Below are 18018 nucleotides of genomic sequence, written 5' to 3' on the forward strand. Positions count from 1 at the left end.
TCAGTTTGGCCAGGCGGCCTGCTCTGAATACCTTCTGAATGCACTGTATAATAAAGGATTTATTTTATGTCAGAAGATTTGTCTGTGTCTATTACTTGCTGTTCATACTGTAATTATACATTTTAGGATGGCATAAATGTTGGTTGTGTAACATTATATATTTTAGTGCTGTCTTCAAACAACAGTCAGGTACCCAAATGAATATTGAAACTGGGTTTTCTTGCCATAATCATTCTTCCTGTTAATACTGACCATTAGAAGATCCCTTCACTACAAAGTAAGTGATGGAGGACAAAATCCACAGTTTATCTGAAGCTAACATGAAGCTTCAGTCATCCAAATGAGTCAAATCAAGTAGATATCTGTCAACGTTATAGTCTTTTCAGTGCCAAAGTTCCTCTTTTTGTTACTATACTTCCACTGCAGCTCAACAGAGAAACACTGTATGAGGAAACACAAAGAGGGAATTTGATGCTAAAAAGACTGTAAATGTCTCAGATATCCACTTGATATGACTCAGAATGCTGAAGCCTCATATAAGCTTCACACCAACTTTTTTAATGCATATTTTGAACAAAACTGACTGTGTGGACACACTGTGGATTTTGGTCCCCATCACCTACATTGAAAGCACATTTGAAGGGGATCTTTTAATAGCCAGTATGAACAGTAGGAATGATTACAGTGTGGAAAACCTCTTTCACTGTTCATTTGGACACTTGACTGTTTTAAGACACACTTGAAAATGTGTGAACCTGTCCTTTAAGATAAAACAAATAGTTTTACAATAAATGTTCCTTTTGTGTAAATTAATCATAATATTTACACATTTTATTTATAGAGCGCTTTTCCGGGTACTCAAAGACACTTCACATAAGTTAAAATGATCATAGAAAACAACACTAAAAACATGACACACATCGTTAATCACAAATTAGTGGTGGTTTGACACAGGTGTGTTGTGTTTAAATTGAAGAGGTCATTCATTCATTTCCATCGCAGAGTTCCTCTGTTTTGTTTCTGTATCGGTCGATGACCTCCATTCCGGATTGACCAATCACATGAAAGTAGGTTACGTTCGCACATGCGCAAAAGCAGCAGAGTAATTTGTTGATATCCTGCTTGGTAGTAATAATTTAGACTTTGATATTTCAAAGCCAAATATATCCCCGGCGGAGGGGTTTTCTTTGCACTGGGCAGCACAGGTTACTAGAACGTTATCTATATGAAGGGCTGATGGAAGACACAAGGGATTTGGTGAGTTAATTTTAGACATTTTAGGGCCGCGAGCCTCCGATTTCAGAGGATTTGCTGAGCCTAGCGCTCCTCCTTTGTTTTTATCTGTTATCAGTAGCTAGCTAGTGGTTAAATATTGGAAAGCTCTCAAAAAAACCTAAATGGTAGAAACAAAAGAACCCCACGGCTATTTTAACTACATATATGAAGGTGCAAGTTTGCTAAGAAATTGAATTGTGTGGTCTGCTTTTATGAATATAAACTGGAAAAACAGGTTTCCGCTAGCTAGTTAGCTAGTTGTGCTAATGCTAGTTAGCATTCGGAGCTTTTTCTAATAAGGCCGCCGCTGCCTTCCATTTTAGCTAGCTTTTCTATTTTGCACATCTTGAATTTTATTTAGTATGTGCTTACTGTCTAGAACGTTGTTTTTTCATTCTGGTTAAATAATGAACGTTAACGCAGCCAGTTAGGATGTCAGCTGTGATGCTCAGAGGAGGAAGTGGCAGGCTGTGACAACAGTAAACACTTTAGCACTGTTCCGGATCCTGCAGACCTAATGAACAAGATATATAATTTCCCCATTTTTCACTGCAATACTAATTATGTTTAGATTTGGCTTTTCTGAATATTTTTACATAGTATTTTCTCATTTTTCAGCATTGGCTGTCTTTCCTGGTCAGATTGTAAAACATGGCATTTTTAAAGAGGCTGCAAAATATCATCTAGGGAAAATTGTGATTGTGTAATACTTAAAAATCTTTAACTAAACCTGTTTCAACAATCTATTGAGAGTATTCTATTGCTGAAACAATTAAGTCAATCAGCTAGTTGATTAACAGAATATTAATTGGCAACATTTTTGATGATCAATTAATAATATATTATTAATTATGCTTTTTCTTATTTTCATTTTCATTTATATAATGTTACAATGTCAGATGTTCATATTATATGTGGCCAAAGTGTCAAATAATGAGGTAAACATATGTAGAGGTAATCCCTGTGAGCAAAAAGCACCAGCGTCAGACTGCTCTGGACGCTCAGTTTCCAACAGTTTTTTCTACTTTGAGCCTGAGCTGACATCAGCTTTTGATGTCTGTATATGGTCACCTGCTCCACACATAGTTTTTCCATTGTTTTGGGGGTAGTCATGTCAAACTATGATTTGAGTCAAGCTGGCATGCGCGAGTGTTTTTCCATCACACAGCATGGCAAAGTAAAACAAGTAGTTTACCTGTTGGAGGTGTGCTGGTTGTCTGCAGCTCTTCATCAAACATCATCATCATCATCATCACTGTAGATATTTCTGTTTGTACTATTCCTCCCTGCATTATTTCTAACTGATGCGCTCATCAAAGAGCTCCAAATATCTCCATATGATGCTGTGTCGACTGGTTTTTAGTGCTGCTAACAAAGCCCTGCTAAGTCAGTGATGAACACCTTTCATTTCCTGTAACTTCGTCATGGTAAAAGTTTCTTATTATTTAGTCATTTAAAAGCTTTTAATATGAAATAGTAAAGCAGGAAATGTTGGGTTTGCATCACCAGTAATTTAACACGACTTTGATATGGCTGCCCCTCGTCAACTTCCGCAAAGCTGGCCAATTAGAACAGAGTGGGCTCATTTGGAGGGGGACCTTATAGAGTCAGGGGCTAAGACTGCCTGTTAGAGACAGAGGCTGAACTGAGGGGCTGCATAAAGGACGAGAAGCGTGAAGTCCCAGAGTAAAAATATAGAGCTGGAAATGAGTATAATAGGTCCCATTTTAGTATTTTTTTTTTTTAAAGCCAAAATGCAAAAAAATCCCTGGTTTCAGCTTTGAACTGCAAATATACAGTATATATATATATATACTGGTTTCTTAGTTGTCTGTTATGGTGAACTGAATATCTCTTGGCTTTGGACTGTTTTTTGGAGAAACTGTGAAGGTCACTTTCCCTATTTTCTAATATTTTATAGACCAAATAGTGAATTGAGCACTTCTGATAAATAGTCAGATATATTATTAAGGAAGATAATTGTTGTTTGCATTCTAAAAGTATTGAATTAATTCAGACTCTAATGTCATTTTTGTCATTCTCTTGACTGTGAAGGCTGAACGCACCCCACGTTCAGAGCGTAAGCGGAGAGACTCATTCGGGATGTTTGATGGCTACGACAGCTGCAGCGAGGAGTCCACCAGCAGCTCCAGCACAGAGGACAGCGAGGATGAGGTGGCACCCTCCATCCCTGCCAGTCTGCCCATCATCAAGAACAATGGTCAAGTCTACACCTACCCCGACGGCAAGGCTGGAATGGGTCAGTGCATGTGAAATATGTTTGGAACTTATGCTATGTATGCATCTTTGGAACATAATCCTGTGAGTGACAAAAAGCAATTTGCCAACATGTAGTAATCTGGTGATTTTTAACAGATTATCTGTCTCTGTTTCACAGCCACCTGTGAGATGTGTGGGATGGTCGGAGTACGAGATGCCTTTTACTCCAAAACCAAGCGCTTCTGCAGTGTGTCTTGTTCCAGGAGTTATTCCTCAAATTCCAAAAAAGCTAGCATCTTGGCAAGACTCCAGGTAAAGGCATTATGGCTATATGCCTACTATCCCAGTTTATCTAAGATTCATATATAATCACACACATACTGATGTCTGCTTTGATTTTGCTAGGGCAAACCACCAACAAAAAAGGCAAAAGTCTTACAGAAACAGCCTCTTATGGCAAAGTTGGCAGCTTACGCCCAGTACCAAGCAAGTCAACAGAACCAGGCCAAATCAAAAGCCGGTATGTTAGCAAAAAACAGTCATGATGGTGAAAAGAGTAACAGTGCTGCTGTGTTTAAATATTCTCCAGCTTCACACCATTTTCTGTTTCTGTCAGTGGTCCCTGCCGAGAGCTTCGACTGGGGTCGGTATCTCTGTAGCAATAACACGATCGGAGCTCCAGTCAGCTGTTTCAAGCACGTAAGTAAAAACTGGAGTTTAGTTGATAGCAACCACTAATTTGTTAATTTTATTTTATTTTTTTGACTGAATAAGTTAATGGCTACCTCTGTGCTTCAGGCCCCTATGGGGACATGCTGGGGAGACATTGAAGAAGGAGTGAGGATTGAAGTGATCAACTCCGATACCAGCCTCTCCACTAAGGTGTACTGGATAGCAGAAATCATTAAGCTAGCAGGTAAGAGACCAAATCCACCCTAAAACTGTCTGATATGTTAGGAAAACTGTGTATCTTACTTTCATTTTTGGGGCATTTCTGTTTCTTAGAGATTCTTACAGTAGTGAGATGACAGTTAATGTGGTGAAAGAACAGGAATGATGTGCAACAATGCTCTCTGATCAGATTTGAACAGGGGATGTTGTGATTCATGGTTGGCGTCTCAACCTCAAAGCTGGTTTTAGTTTCACATATGATAGGCCCATTCATAGAAGACCATTTTCACATGTCTGTCTGTCAACATTAAGAGACTTCACTGATAAACCACAGAATCACACTGAATTATGTCACCTGATTACCAAATAACAAGTTCACATCTCTCCCTCTCTCCTGCTAGCTATCTGTCCGTGTTTCTCTCTCACCCTTTCTTTCTCTTTGCTGCTTCTTTCTTTCTCCCAGATAGACCGCAGTATATAAGATTGTCTTAGAGTGTAGTTTTTACTATTTCCCTTGTCTTTTAATTTGATAATAGTTCAACTTTGATTCCTGTCTTTTAACTGTTCTCCTAATGTTGGCGACCACATCTGTTTTCTTGTTTTGCAGGGTTCAAGGCTCTCCTGCGGTATGAGGGCTTTGACAATGACAACAGTAAAGACTTCTGGTGTAATCTCTGCATCCCTGAGGTGCACCCGGTGGGATGGTGCGCCTCTAGTCGCAAACCTCTTGTACCTCCAAAAAGTGAGCCTTATAACAAATTTTCAGTTGTTAAAGTTCTTTGTGTTCTTGGATGGCTGGTGGTAATTGTTCGGGGTGTTTATGTAATATCTATTCCAGGCATACAGCATAAGTACTCTAACTGGAAAGCCTTTCTTGTGAAGCGTCTCACTGGAGCTAAAACACTGCCACCTGACTTTAATGAAAAGGTGAGACACACGTTTACCTAGGCCAGCTGGCTAGTCCTTTAAGATATGTGTATGTGAAGCTGAACCCCTTCGAAAAAGCATGATGCGACTATTGTAAAAAACTGTGAATTTTTTGCCTCACATTTAGCCTTTTATTTGTTAAAACTATTGATCATGTTTCACTGTAGGTACATGAGAACATACAGTTCCCCTTTAAGAAGCTGATGCGGGTAGAGGTGGTGGATAAGAACTATCTGTGCCGGACACGGGTGGCGCTGGTGGAGCAGGTAATCGGAGGGCGCCTCAGGCTGGTTTACGAGGAGAGCCAGGACGGGTCGGATGACTTCTGGTGCCACATGTACAGCCCTCTCATACATAACATCGGCTGGTCGCGTAGCATCGGACACCGCTTCAAACGATCCGGTGCGTTTGCTTTTAGTGTTTATAAAAAATGACAGTGGTACAATCATTTGAAGTCATTTAATGCTCACTGCACTCTTTTTTTTTTCCCTGTGTTGCTGAAGCATTTTTACTTCAGACATGACAAGTTTTTTGACCTGTCAATGTATTTTTCAGATGTAACAAAGAAAATGGACGGTCAAGTTGACGCTCCTCCACCGCTCTTCCAGAAGGTAAAACACTATTTCTACTATCCAAAATGCCTTTCTCAGGACATGCAAGTGTAGACCTAGTATTCATTCAGATGCTGTCTGTTGCTTTTAGACCTCATATATGATTTATAATGGTTGACATTGGTTTCCTCCAACATGTCCAACTAATGCCATTATTAGGAGGCATTCAATTCTTCTGTTTTATATCTGCATGTGTATGTCAGGTGAAAGATGTGGACCAGAGTGGGGAATGGTTCAGGGATGGGATGAAGTTAGAGGCCATAGACCCCCTCAACCTCTCAGCTATATGTGTAGCCACTGTAAGAAAGGTGAGTGTGTTCCTGGAGCTCCGCATTTCCATCATGTGATAAGTATGATAAGGATTTGTTCTTGTTTTTTTTTATTTTAAAATACCTTTCACTGGGCTGCTCCAGACTAATTTCAGCCATTGTGTGCTGTTTAGGTGTTGGCAGACGGGTACCTCATGATCGGGATCGACGGTTCGGAGGCAGTGGATGGATCAGACTGGTTCTGTTACCACGGCACCTCCCCCTCCATCTTCCCTGTCGGCTTCTGTGAAATTAACAACATTGAACTCACACCCCCTAGAGGTACTCCACTCTCATGTTTGTTACTTTGAGCCCTCGTAGATGTAAATGGGCACAGAGCTTGTATACTCTCCGCGCCAACTTATTGATTTGAAGTAGTTTAATAAGATCTTGCATATGGTTTCTTAAAGTTGTGGTCTCACATGCTGACTCTGTTCCACAGGGTACACTAAACTGCCATTTAAATGGTTTGACTACCTCAGAGAAACAGGTTCAATAGCTGCTCCTGTCAAGCTCTTTAACAAGGTAGGCATGTCTTTATTAAGATCTCATCATTCTATCAGTTTTGATGTTTTTTGGTATTATTTTGTTTGGTTATTAAGCTGCTGTATGTGATGTACCTGTGACAATCAAACGTCCTCACAGAGGTTCTTGTAATTATTTGGTTTTTAAAAACACAGCAACAGGGTTTTATACCAACCCAAGACAGACAGAGCTATTATGATTGCTGTCATCAGTGGTTTAATCTGTAGATGAGAAATAGTAAAACTGATCAGTAAAGCAGGTAACGCTGCTGTAAAGTGTATTTTTAATCATATTGTATTGTATTCCTGTTGCTCCAGGATTCACAGTGGTACCAACCTGTTTCAGAGAGTTTTTTTATGATGGTCAACTGAATATCTCTGCAATCTGAATACATCACATTGGCACGTTGGACATTATAACTGGCATTTTTCATTATTTTCTGTGTTTAATTGAGAAAATAATCACCAGATTAATCACAAATGAAAATAATGCAAATGCTAGTTAGTTATTTGTCACCAAAACCAACCCGAAGGACATTTTATCTTACCCGTTGTGAAAGAAGTGAGAATGTGAACCTTTTTTGTAAAGGAGCTCCAGCTGATTCAAGCTTAAATTCTTCTTTCTTGACCTTTCTTTAACTCAATTTCCGCTTGGTAGATTTCTTCTTGCATAAAGCTCTGGAGGAAATCTACTAAGGGGAAGGAAATTGTGTCAAACTTCAGCTGTTTTGATTTTATTGGTGGAAGTGTTTTTCTCTAAGAGTAAAGCTGTGTTCACAGCCTCCTGTTCATACCACTGATGATTTTTCCCCCTCGTTCTACCCTATTAATTGAGGATTGATTCAGGATTTATCAGAGCTTTTCTACTGTTTACTGGAAGTAAGGAGTAGGTTATTATTGCATAAAAGTGAGTAAAATGATCATTTATTTCACTGTTCTTGCTGCCTCTCGTCTTCTAGGAGGTTCCCAATCACGGTTTCCGGCAAGGCATGAAGCTGGAGGCTGTTGATCTGATGGAGCCGCGGCTTGTGTGTGTTGCCACGGTGACGAGGATTGTTCACCGGCTACTGAGGATCCACTTTGACGGCTGGGAGGACGAGTATGACCAGTGGGTGGACTGCGAGTCACCTGACCTCTACCCTGTGGGCTGGTGTCAGCTGACGGGCTACCAGCTCCAACCCCCCGCCTCACAGAGTAAGAGCCTGATACATCTCGCTGAACCCTTGCTGACTATCTGATCTGCCTCTAGCGCCATCATGAGGCCAAACATGTTAACTTTGTGTTATCTTAATGGTAGATTGCCACTGACATGAGTCAGAACAGTAGAATTTGTTTCATCAGTACATTTCAGATAACATGTCATTATGTAAATGTGCTGGCTATTTTACATGTCAGTCTCATGTTTGAATGACTCTTTAAATCAGTTTTCAGTATTGAAAATGTTTCAATAACATTAATTTAAGAAACAGCAAAGTTATTGTTCAGCAAAAACCTTAAAGCATGTGAGCAAAAAGGAATCAAACAACAGTCCCAACCTGCCATCTTTAAATATTATACTATGTCTGGATGGTGTCAGCTTGTAGACTATAAAATAGACAGTCAGGCAGAATTCAATGTTCTGACCAATAGATACATTTGACTAATGAGAAGAGGGAGGCGAGAGTCTCTTGTGTTCACTATAGACATTAATTAAGCCGGCGAGATAAACAGTCATTCAACTGCAAAAAAGTTAAAAAATCCATCACTGAAATCATTATTTTCCATCACTGTGGTGAGCTTTGTGTTCCCTCTTGTAAACCTGGTGCCAAATACTATAGAAGCAGCAACTCTGTCCATTATGGGCTTTGTTTGAATAGAGCCATCATAGAGTTTTTGTGTAAAGAAAGTTTACTGTATGTTTCATTTATATCCAAGTTTATAATAAAGCTTATATCATACTGGCACCAAAATGACTCTAGATTTGATAAAATCCTTATGCTACATTTGTAATACTATTTTAACCCTCACACTTTATCATTGTGTTACCACAGTTACCCTTATGAGAACACTAAAGTTTAATGTCTTCTCCTATGTCCATCAAAGTTCCTAAGTTTCCTGTCTCTTCTTTCAGGTAACAGAGAAATGCCTCAATCTGTGCCTAAGCAGAAGAAAAAGGCCCAACAGTACAAAGGCCAAAAGAAAAGTGAGTAATCTCTTGTGCACTATCGAGTGGATTTGCTTCTCTCCACTCCTTCCTTTGCCTTCTCCTTTTCCTGTTCCTCTTACTGTCACTGGCTACATTTCTGGTGGAAACTCTGCTGCTCTCTGATTGGTCACCTGTGCGGTGTGTCTGGAATATTTTCATTGGACCTTCTTTGTCACATTGCAAGATGTTGTGAAAAGGTGAAAGAAGTGTCTTTTCCCTTTTGAGAGGAATAGTCATTAAAGGATAGGTTCACATTTTTTAAAGTCTGTCTTAAAGCACATATGATCATTATAACAGGCTTTAATTGCTGTAATCATCCCTCCTGTTCAAACTAGCCATGACAAGATCCCTTCTGAGTCATCCCTTCTGTGCAAAACTACACTCCAAAAGTTTATCTGAAACTAATATGAAGCTTCAATAGTCGGAAGACAACTCAAGTGCTTTTAATATGAAAATACTGATTTACTTAATGTTACTGTCCTGTTACCACAGCTCATCACAGACACACTGTCATGGGAATATTTACTAAAAAGGCTAAGATACTCACTCAGTTTTGATTGAAGCTTCATGTTATCTTCATATAAATTATGAATACCTTTTTCACTGAATGAGGACTGGATTCTGTCTAGTATTGGAAGCATGTTAGAAGGGATCTCTTCAGGGCCAATATGAGCAGGGGGGGATGATTACAGCAAACAAAAACTGTTTCAAAGTTCATATGGGCACCTGACCTTTGGAAAAATGGGATCCTATCCTTTAACATATAACCTGCACACGTTGGAGTCACACAGGGACAGAGTAGTGTTTGAGATTTTGTTTTTGTGTTTGAGATACTTGAGGTTTTTGAGAGCAGAGGGTCTGGTGTTGCACCCCTGTTTAGGTCCAAAGTTATGGTTTCACAAAAGCAGATGCTAATGCTAAATTAGTGCTTTTTTTGTTGAACACTTTTGAAAGTATTTTCTACATGGAAACCCATGGCTGCTAATATTGAAATTTTATTTGTGTGCACATGATGTATGACAAAATCCATATTAAAATTGTAAAATTCTATTTGCATTCTCAAAAATGCATGAAAAACACTGGATTTTCAGTGTACTCCCTAAGCATAAAACTTGACTGCAACCTAAAGTTGAAAATATTAGTGCAAACTGGACTTTTGATTTACGTACTGATTTTTCTGATGAAATGGAAATTGACCTTTTCATGTCATTTTTTTTTAAGGGTCAAATTCTCACTGGTTGCATTTGACAGATTTCACAGAGGCCTTCGAGAATTAACATTACAAAATGTTAATTTTCTTATATTTCTAAACTTGAAAATGAAATTGCAAACTCAACTTCAACATAAGAATTTTGTCTTGATTTTAGCTGGTTTCTAATAAACATGAAATGTTATAGTGGAAGGATTCCCCCCAGGCCTGATTGTGAAATCTGTCAACCATTATGAAGATGATTATGAAACAATGATGAAAAAGGCCATTTCTATTCACTTGTAACTAGAAATGATCTAAACTAAGGATATAAGTCAAAAGTCCAATTTACACATATATTTATGTAATACATTATCTGCCAAATTGAAAATCAAATGTCTTATTCAATTTCATTTTACATTAATGGTTAATTGAGGGTTTTTTTGTTGTTTTTAATTTTGGCAGTAATTCTGAATGTCAAACATAAAGATTGGATTTTAAATGTTATTAATTTTGTCATACGCCATGGTCATAAAAATGAAAATGGAATTTTATTAAGTGATTTCATTGAAATATTGCCAGCCATGGACTTCCATATATTTTACACAGTTGCTGTAGCTTTGCTCTTGGTAGCTAACAACAGTGCATATGCTTACTTGGGTCTGGCAGTCTGAGTACAGCTTACCAGGGGCTTATTCAGATGGGCATATCAACAACCGTGTGAGGTTAAATTTAAAGTTTCACCTTAAGCTCTAACCTTTTTTAAAACTTTCCTTCCTAATATATAATCTAAACATTGAGAACACGTTCCAGTTGAATTGAACACCTGTGTGTAATAAGCCCCTGGTAGCTGACCCGAGTCTGGCTTGGTGTTTAGAGAGGAAGATTCCGGTTGGTCGACGGCCCTTCAGTCAGGCAGGCAGGAGGAGGAGCTTCTCGGGGGACGAAGAGCAGAGTCCGCCCCCTTATCCTGCCCAGGGGCCCGCTCGGCCCCGGCCCCGAACCCACCTCCACCAAACCCACAAATCAGGTAACGTCACACTAACGATAAAACCAGCACGGCACCGAGCCCTCTGAGGCTCGCCTGCGTTTTAAACAGGAGACAGTCCTCTGAGTCCCAGTCCCAGGACCTCACTGTGGAGCTGGATGCTGCTGATGCTGCATGTCCTACTGTTAAATCAACCTTTGTTTGTACATGTTCATTGTCATTGTTCTCACATGAATATTTTCCCAGGTCAGTGAAGCTCTACAAAGATACTGCACTCTTCATTTGTTTTGCGAGAATTACACTCTGCATTACTAGTGTTTTGTCTCCACTCTGAAGCAGTCATAAAGCATGTTTCATTTGATTTTTTTTTTTTTTTTAAAAAAGTAGTTATCCTGATGCTCGTCATGCATGTGGAGTTAACATTAACGGCTGGAACAAAGACAAAGGCCCCTCCTGTATTTTCCTCAAAGTGCATGAACACAACTGGCTCATCTTTGCTGCTGTTCTCTCTCTCTTATCTGTCTCTGTCCCTGTGTGTAGACTCTCTCCTGCGAATGAAGGAGGAGACGGCAGAGGTGGACGAGTTTACCTTCTCACAGGGCACCTCCGACCAGGAGAGCAACGGCTCGGGCAGCTACTACATCAAACAGGAGCCCTGAGATCACAAGGTCAGACAGAGCAGGACGAAGCGGGGCAGGACACATCTCTCAAAAAACCCCCAGCAAGCATCAGGAACGTGGAGAATCAAACAAGCCTCAAATTACACCTACAGACCAATGGCACAGCCTTCATGGAGTCAGTACAGGAGATGGGCAATGAAGAGGAGAAGGGGGGTCGATTTCATGTTTCTGAAAAATTCTGAACGGAACATCCTTCTGAACAAGTTTCCAACCTTGTAGCTGTGTGTGCACATAATCACTCACAAAACCTGTATGATTGAAGGGTTGGAAAGCAGCCAGGCACAGTCTGGTTCACAGATGTTTGGGCATTCTCTTTTGTACCACCCTCGTGGTAAGATCAGCTTTCTCTCCTCTCCTGTCTGAAACATCCAACAAGACAAGATATTTTGATGGATAAAAAACAACCCCTTTTTCTACAGAAAAGGGGGGTCCTGCAAGTCAACATCAGCCCATCCTGCCTCTGCCACAATCTGGGCAGCGCACAGAGACCTGTAGAAACTGTGAGAACCATTTATTGAGCCAGGTCTTTTTTTTGTTTTTTGTCTTTTTTTTTTTGTTGTTGTTGTTGTTTTGGTTTGTTTTCAGGTCAGAGAGTCAGCCACTGAACGCAGGATTTCCATTGGCCTGAGGAGAGAAGAGAGGCTGGCAGAGAGAGGAACACAGTTGTGTATATTTTGATTATTTTCTTCTGAATAATATTGCCAGGTGGACTTTTACTTTGTTAATAGTACTTGAAGTTTTTTTCCCTTTTTTATTTTGTGATGATTTTTGAGTTGTCTTAATGTACTTTTTTTGCATTTGCATTCTGGTGGCTGTGTGGGAAACTTAACGTGTATTGTTTCATAAAAGTAATTATATTCATATAGTATGTGGAGACCTATTCAAATAGAACTACAGAATATAGATATTATGAATTGTGATTGGATGACAATGTGTAGTACAATGCTGCTCAGCATTACTGATATTTGGTCTTTTTTTTTTTTTTTTTAAAAATTTTGTTTCCTCTTATATTGGCCAGAAGATTTCCACAGCTGCATTGGTTTCTTATTCAAACATTACAGAACCAAAATCTGATTCAAGTTCAACAACATCATTCATACTAGGACTTTGTTGGTACACCTGCTTCCATCAAAGTCACCAAAAAGATATAGATAACATAAAACTTCTTTGACTTCAACTGAAATATTTTCAATTAGTTTTTAAATAATTTTGTTGATTAATCCTTTGGAAACTTGTGATGGGATTTTTCACTATTTACCAGTCCAAGATGGCGTCTTCAGATGTTTTGTTTCGTTTTGCTCCACCAACACTGCAACTTTTTTGGCAGTTTAAAATTATTGCTTGATTATTAAAAATTAAAGGACCAGTATGTAGGTTTTTAGTGGCATCTAGCAGTGAGGTTGCAGATTGCAACCACCTGAATTATGGTTAGGGTCTACATACTTGCACTTTTAATCAAATAATCTAAATGTTTCAGCATGAACAAATCCTACACTTAAGCTGCACCTGGAACCCTTGTGTTACAGTGATCGGATGGAAAAATGTAAATGGACATGGTGCAGCTTTAAACATCAGTCCTTACCATTGTTTTTATGATGTATTAATTACAGAAATCCTCTTTCACATTCCATTGAGCTTCCACCAACACTATTCAGCTACATTAAGTGGGTATTGTGGGAAATATCTGGTTTTTGTTACAACAACTTTTATGCCAGCATTTTGAGCTACAACTTTCCCCCCAAAACTGTGGCCTTAACACAATTTTCCCTTCACGGTCCAGTTTTTAAACCTGTAGATTACATTAGCCTGCATAAGCTTAACCAAGATAGCTCATATCTAATGAGGAAACAGTGTCGGGTGGCTTTGATAGCTAAATGTGGAGCTCTAGGGACCTATCGCAGTAACCAGCAATCCCACAATACCACTAACTGTGGATTAGTAACTGCTAGTCAGCAGTGCTGATGAGCCCAGGACAACACAGTTCTCTTACTGTACCAAAAAAAAGCAATTGCAGGAATGTATCATTTACTATTGTGAATATTTCAGGGTCTTGTCTGTGCTGTAATGTTGAAGAGAAATTATGAAGTTGTGGAAATGAGAATTTTTCCATTTAAAAAAAAAAATCATCGTAGTTTTTAAGAAATACTAAAGGAGAAACAAATTTGCATAGTGTGAGTGTAAGTGAGCAGCAGGGTATGTTGTATAAAAGAGAAACCTTACTGGTATGATAGGGTATACTCTGACATGTTATTCCCACTGTCCAGCCCTACAGTATGTACTTAGACCTTCACAGTTTGGATGTAGCTGCTGTCAGGGAGGAACCTCAGTCTTACAACACAACTGACCAATGTATCATCATCATCATCACCGTACAGCAGGTTAAAATGTGAGTGCTGCAGGTGCATCACTTGCATACTGTCAAAGGTCGCACTACAGCAGTGATTCAGATTGCAGATACAGGTGTTTCTGTTGTGTTTTGGACCATGTCTGCTGTATTCATACCCAATATGGATTCTGGAGTATGCCACCAGAATAAATATAGTCATTTTCAGTGTTTAATTATAATCAATTGAAAATTTTTAAAATTTTAAGAGCAATACAAATAGATTATTTAACTTTTTATTTAGATAATGCATTAAAAAGCTAAATAAAAAAAATCATTACATTTGCAGATTAATATTTTTATTTCCTTTTTATGGATTAATAATAGAATTTTGAAATGGAATGGCACAATTATTTTTTTTCTTTAAACAAAGACCAACCCACAGAGACCACAGAGAGGCGAAGGGAGCTCTAATCGGCCGGCTGTCATGTGTTAGTGGGACTCTGAAAATCCTTTTGAAAAATGATTTTGCAATTCCATTTTGATATGTAATCATCAATTAATCCATTAAATATACAACAAGGAAATAAGATTATTATTTAGCAAATTAAAGGATTTTTATATTAGTTTTTTCATGCATCATTTAAATATAAATTAAATTATTAATTGCTATTAAAATGAATGAATGAATTAGTTTGATATAGTTAAACACTAAACTTTTGGCACACTCATGACTCCATACATTCAGCATTTGTAGCATCAAACTTTGGTTTCTGTTATTGATACTAAGAGGTTGGAGTCCTGTTGTGTTGAGAGAACAGCAGGGGAACAGCCTCAGTTAAACAATTTCATAATCAAGCAGTTTTGATGTCCAAATGCAAAAAAGAATATGTTGTATTTTTACTAGGGTAATATGCAAAGCATTATTGTTTTTTTTATTGCTTAGGTTGTTCTCATGTCAGAGCCATATGTATGCAAGCTAGTTTATGATTCACCTGAGCCACAGAATAACAGGTTTGTTGTTAATAATGAAACATGAACAATGCACTGCTTTTCCAATAGTCTTTGAGGGCAGCATTCACGTAAGACGACAGAATCTAAAAGTGGCATAAATACATAGATTCTATATATATATTCTTCATGACTATGATGGTATGGAGAAACAAATCCTGATTAGTCAGAAAGCCACGCATGGCCGTGGAGATGACAAGACTCCTTCTCTTTCATTCTTCTTAGAGCTAGATTTTTGCAGCTGTTTATCTACTACCTCCTGATGCTAGCCACGTTTAGCTAAAACACGAGTGTGAAATAGACTGGCAGTGTGTTAGCATATGCAAATGAAAATGATGACCTAAAAATGATCCACTTGAAGACTAGACACCAAACATGGAAAAATTTTATAACAGCACATGAGGTAGTCTTCTAATTTGAATGATATGCAATAATAATAGATCCCATATTATTTTGCTATGTTAAATAAAACTTATAGCACCCGCAAATGTCAAGATCACTACATTAATATAATTAACATATGAGATAATTTTAACAAAATGGTATTGTATAACTGATTTTTGTGATCAAGGGTTCATATACAGAATACTCACTGTATGGCCAAAGGCTGTATTGAAATACAGAAGAGATTTAAACTTCTCAGTGACGGTAAAAGATCCATAATTTCTCTTTCTACCAGTAAGGTTCATGATTCAATTCTCAGGAAGTTTGTGTTTCTTTTTTTTGGTTGTAGGGGTCATACCTACAGGTCTGAATCAGCTGGGTTTGGAAAGCTCAAAGGCATCTTCATCATGTGCATCTATTGTATGGAAGCAAATAAGTGCCCTAATGACTGTTTTTTTAGTGACTGAAAAACTACTTTTGAAATCACTGTTGGATACTTGATGTTGAAATTTAATACCACTGAATTTATAGTATTGAGATGTTTTATTTTGAAAATCAGCTGTCTTAATATGGTTGTAGTAAGTAATTCGAAACACTTGATTTTATTTTTTAAGATCAACTAATTGTCTCAGTTATGGAATGTTTTAAGAGTTCATGAATTCAGATCAAAAATCATCTGTCCAGTTTTTGAAACGCTATATTCAAGTTAATCTTAATCTTTTAATTTGTGCAAACAACTTCATATTTTTTTAATATCTTTTCTTTCAGGACTTCAGGGGCTCCCTAAATAAGTCAAATTCAAATCAGGTAAAAAAAAAAAAAAAAGCAAGGTTGAGCAAATTGGCTTGGTGAAAGTTCAAGATTAAAAATGTAAACTTTGTAATTCATGCTACCACGGCTACTTCTTCCTCTTGTTCTGGCAGATTAGAGCCCAAAAGATGTTTTAGATTTAGATTTAAAAAATAAATACATTTTGCAGCTTAAGGGGCACTGAACAAACTGAATTTGAGCAACTTGAATGTAGTTTGTCACATATTCAACTAGAACTGCAACTAATGATTATGAACATAATCTATTACTTTGTCAATTATTTTCTTGATTAGTCGATTGGTTCTTAAAATGTCAGAACATTGTGAAAAATGTTGATCACTCTTTCCTTGATGACGTCCTCAAATGTCTTGTTTTGTCCACCATATTGTCCACAATATTCAGTTTACTGTCAAAAAAGGACTACAGAAACATTTAAGAAGCTGGAATCAGAGAATTTGGACAGTTTTTTTCTTAAAAAATGACTCAAAATGATAAATTGATCATCAAAATAGTTGCTGATTAATTTAATAGTTGGCAACTAATCGATTAATCGACTTGCAGCTCTATATTCAATGCTATTTTAGAAAATTGCACCATTTGAAATGAGCTAAAGGATATTTTAAAGACAGGCATTCAAACCACATCAATTCAGGTGGATGATTTTCAAAGTAAAATATTTCAGTGCTATATAATCTGTGGTATTTAAATTTCAACACTAAGTATTGGGCAGTGGTTGAATTTCACATTTAGGTAAGCAGTTGCTCATAAGATTCCTGTTTTTACGGCTCTTATTTGCTTCCACACTACCTAAACAAAGGTCTTAGAATATCTCACTTACAATTTCATGAATGTTGTCCATGTTCTGTCTTCATGTTAATTTCTACGTTTGAGTGACGACACAAAAAGAACACTTAAATGTTTGTTGCATTTTTGGTTCAGTCTGCTTTTTGTAGCTTCCTGTTTTCCTTTTATTTCTCTATGGGATATGACATTTGTTTTCTACCAGTTTCCTTTAATTTGTCTACTGATCAGACTGGATACAAAGCTTAGCTGAAACGCTAAGCTTCTAAGACCAAATGAGCAATAAAAGACAGTGTCTCACAATCATTTGAAGCAGATACAGTAGGTTTCAGGTTAGGATGGGACATAGAAGTTGTTTTCCTCTGAATGAAGCATTAAGTACTTCATGACCAAACTGCATTAATATCTTAGTACAAAAAAGAAAAAAAGACTGTTCTATGGACTAACTGCTGCTACCCTCGTTTAGATTAACCCTAAATAATCAAATGCACAATCAACACTGTTTTGTTTTAGATATTAAACTTTCTTGTTTCACCTTGATCCCCAAATCTAAAAATGGAACAAGTTTGATCTCCATCCACGGGTAGCTGTGTATTTGAAGTGTTTGGGCATCAGTAGTTGGAGATGAAAGCAATGAGTTGATTGGGGGGACTAGGTGCACTGATCAACTGAATGCATGTAGAACAGAACGCGTTGTGCCGATGTCGTGCTGAGCTTGTTTTTTTGTTGTAACCGTCATTGGTTGTTCTTCAGTCTGTCTGTGTTTTCCTCTTCCACTGTGATCAGGAAGGTATGGAAGCCCATTTCTGCCATGAAAAGAAAAAAAACATTCAAAATTATGCATGAAAAAAATAAAAAATAGAGAAACTAAGTCAAAATTACAAAATTTGA

The 18018-nt window shown here is 37.9% G+C and overlaps 1 protein-coding gene across 2 annotated transcripts; it reads left to right on the forward strand.

Moving 5' to 3' along the window:
• The first annotated feature begins 1085 nt into the window (after positions 1-1085).
• Positions 1086-17433, forward strand: mbtd1 (mbt domain containing 1). 2 transcript variants are annotated; one of them, XM_044337464.1, is made up of 17 exons: positions 1087-1257; positions 3331-3535; positions 3674-3807; positions 3901-4015; positions 4112-4194; positions 4294-4411; positions 4994-5128; positions 5225-5313; positions 5481-5715; positions 5869-5924; positions 6128-6232; positions 6367-6514; positions 6675-6757; positions 7716-7950; positions 8867-8938; positions 11008-11160; positions 11659-17433. In XM_044337464.1, the coding sequence occupies exons 1-17, from the start codon at positions 1237-1239 to the stop codon at positions 11775-11777; spliced, it is 2106 nt and encodes a 701-aa protein (XP_044193399.1). In that variant the 5' UTR covers positions 1087-1236; the 3' UTR covers positions 11778-17433. The 2 variants fall into 2 exon arrangements, with proteins under 2 accessions (XP_044193400.1, XP_044193399.1); XM_044337465.1 differs by lacking the exon at positions 11008-11160 and having other exon boundaries at positions 1086-1257.
• The last annotated feature ends 585 nt before the right edge of the window (positions 17434-18018 follow it).

Source organism: Thunnus albacares, chromosome 20, assembly GCF_914725855.1.
Source record: "Thunnus albacares chromosome 20, fThuAlb1.1, whole genome shotgun sequence".
Lineage (NCBI taxonomy): Eukaryota > Metazoa > Chordata > Actinopteri > Scombriformes > Scombridae > Thunnus > Thunnus albacares.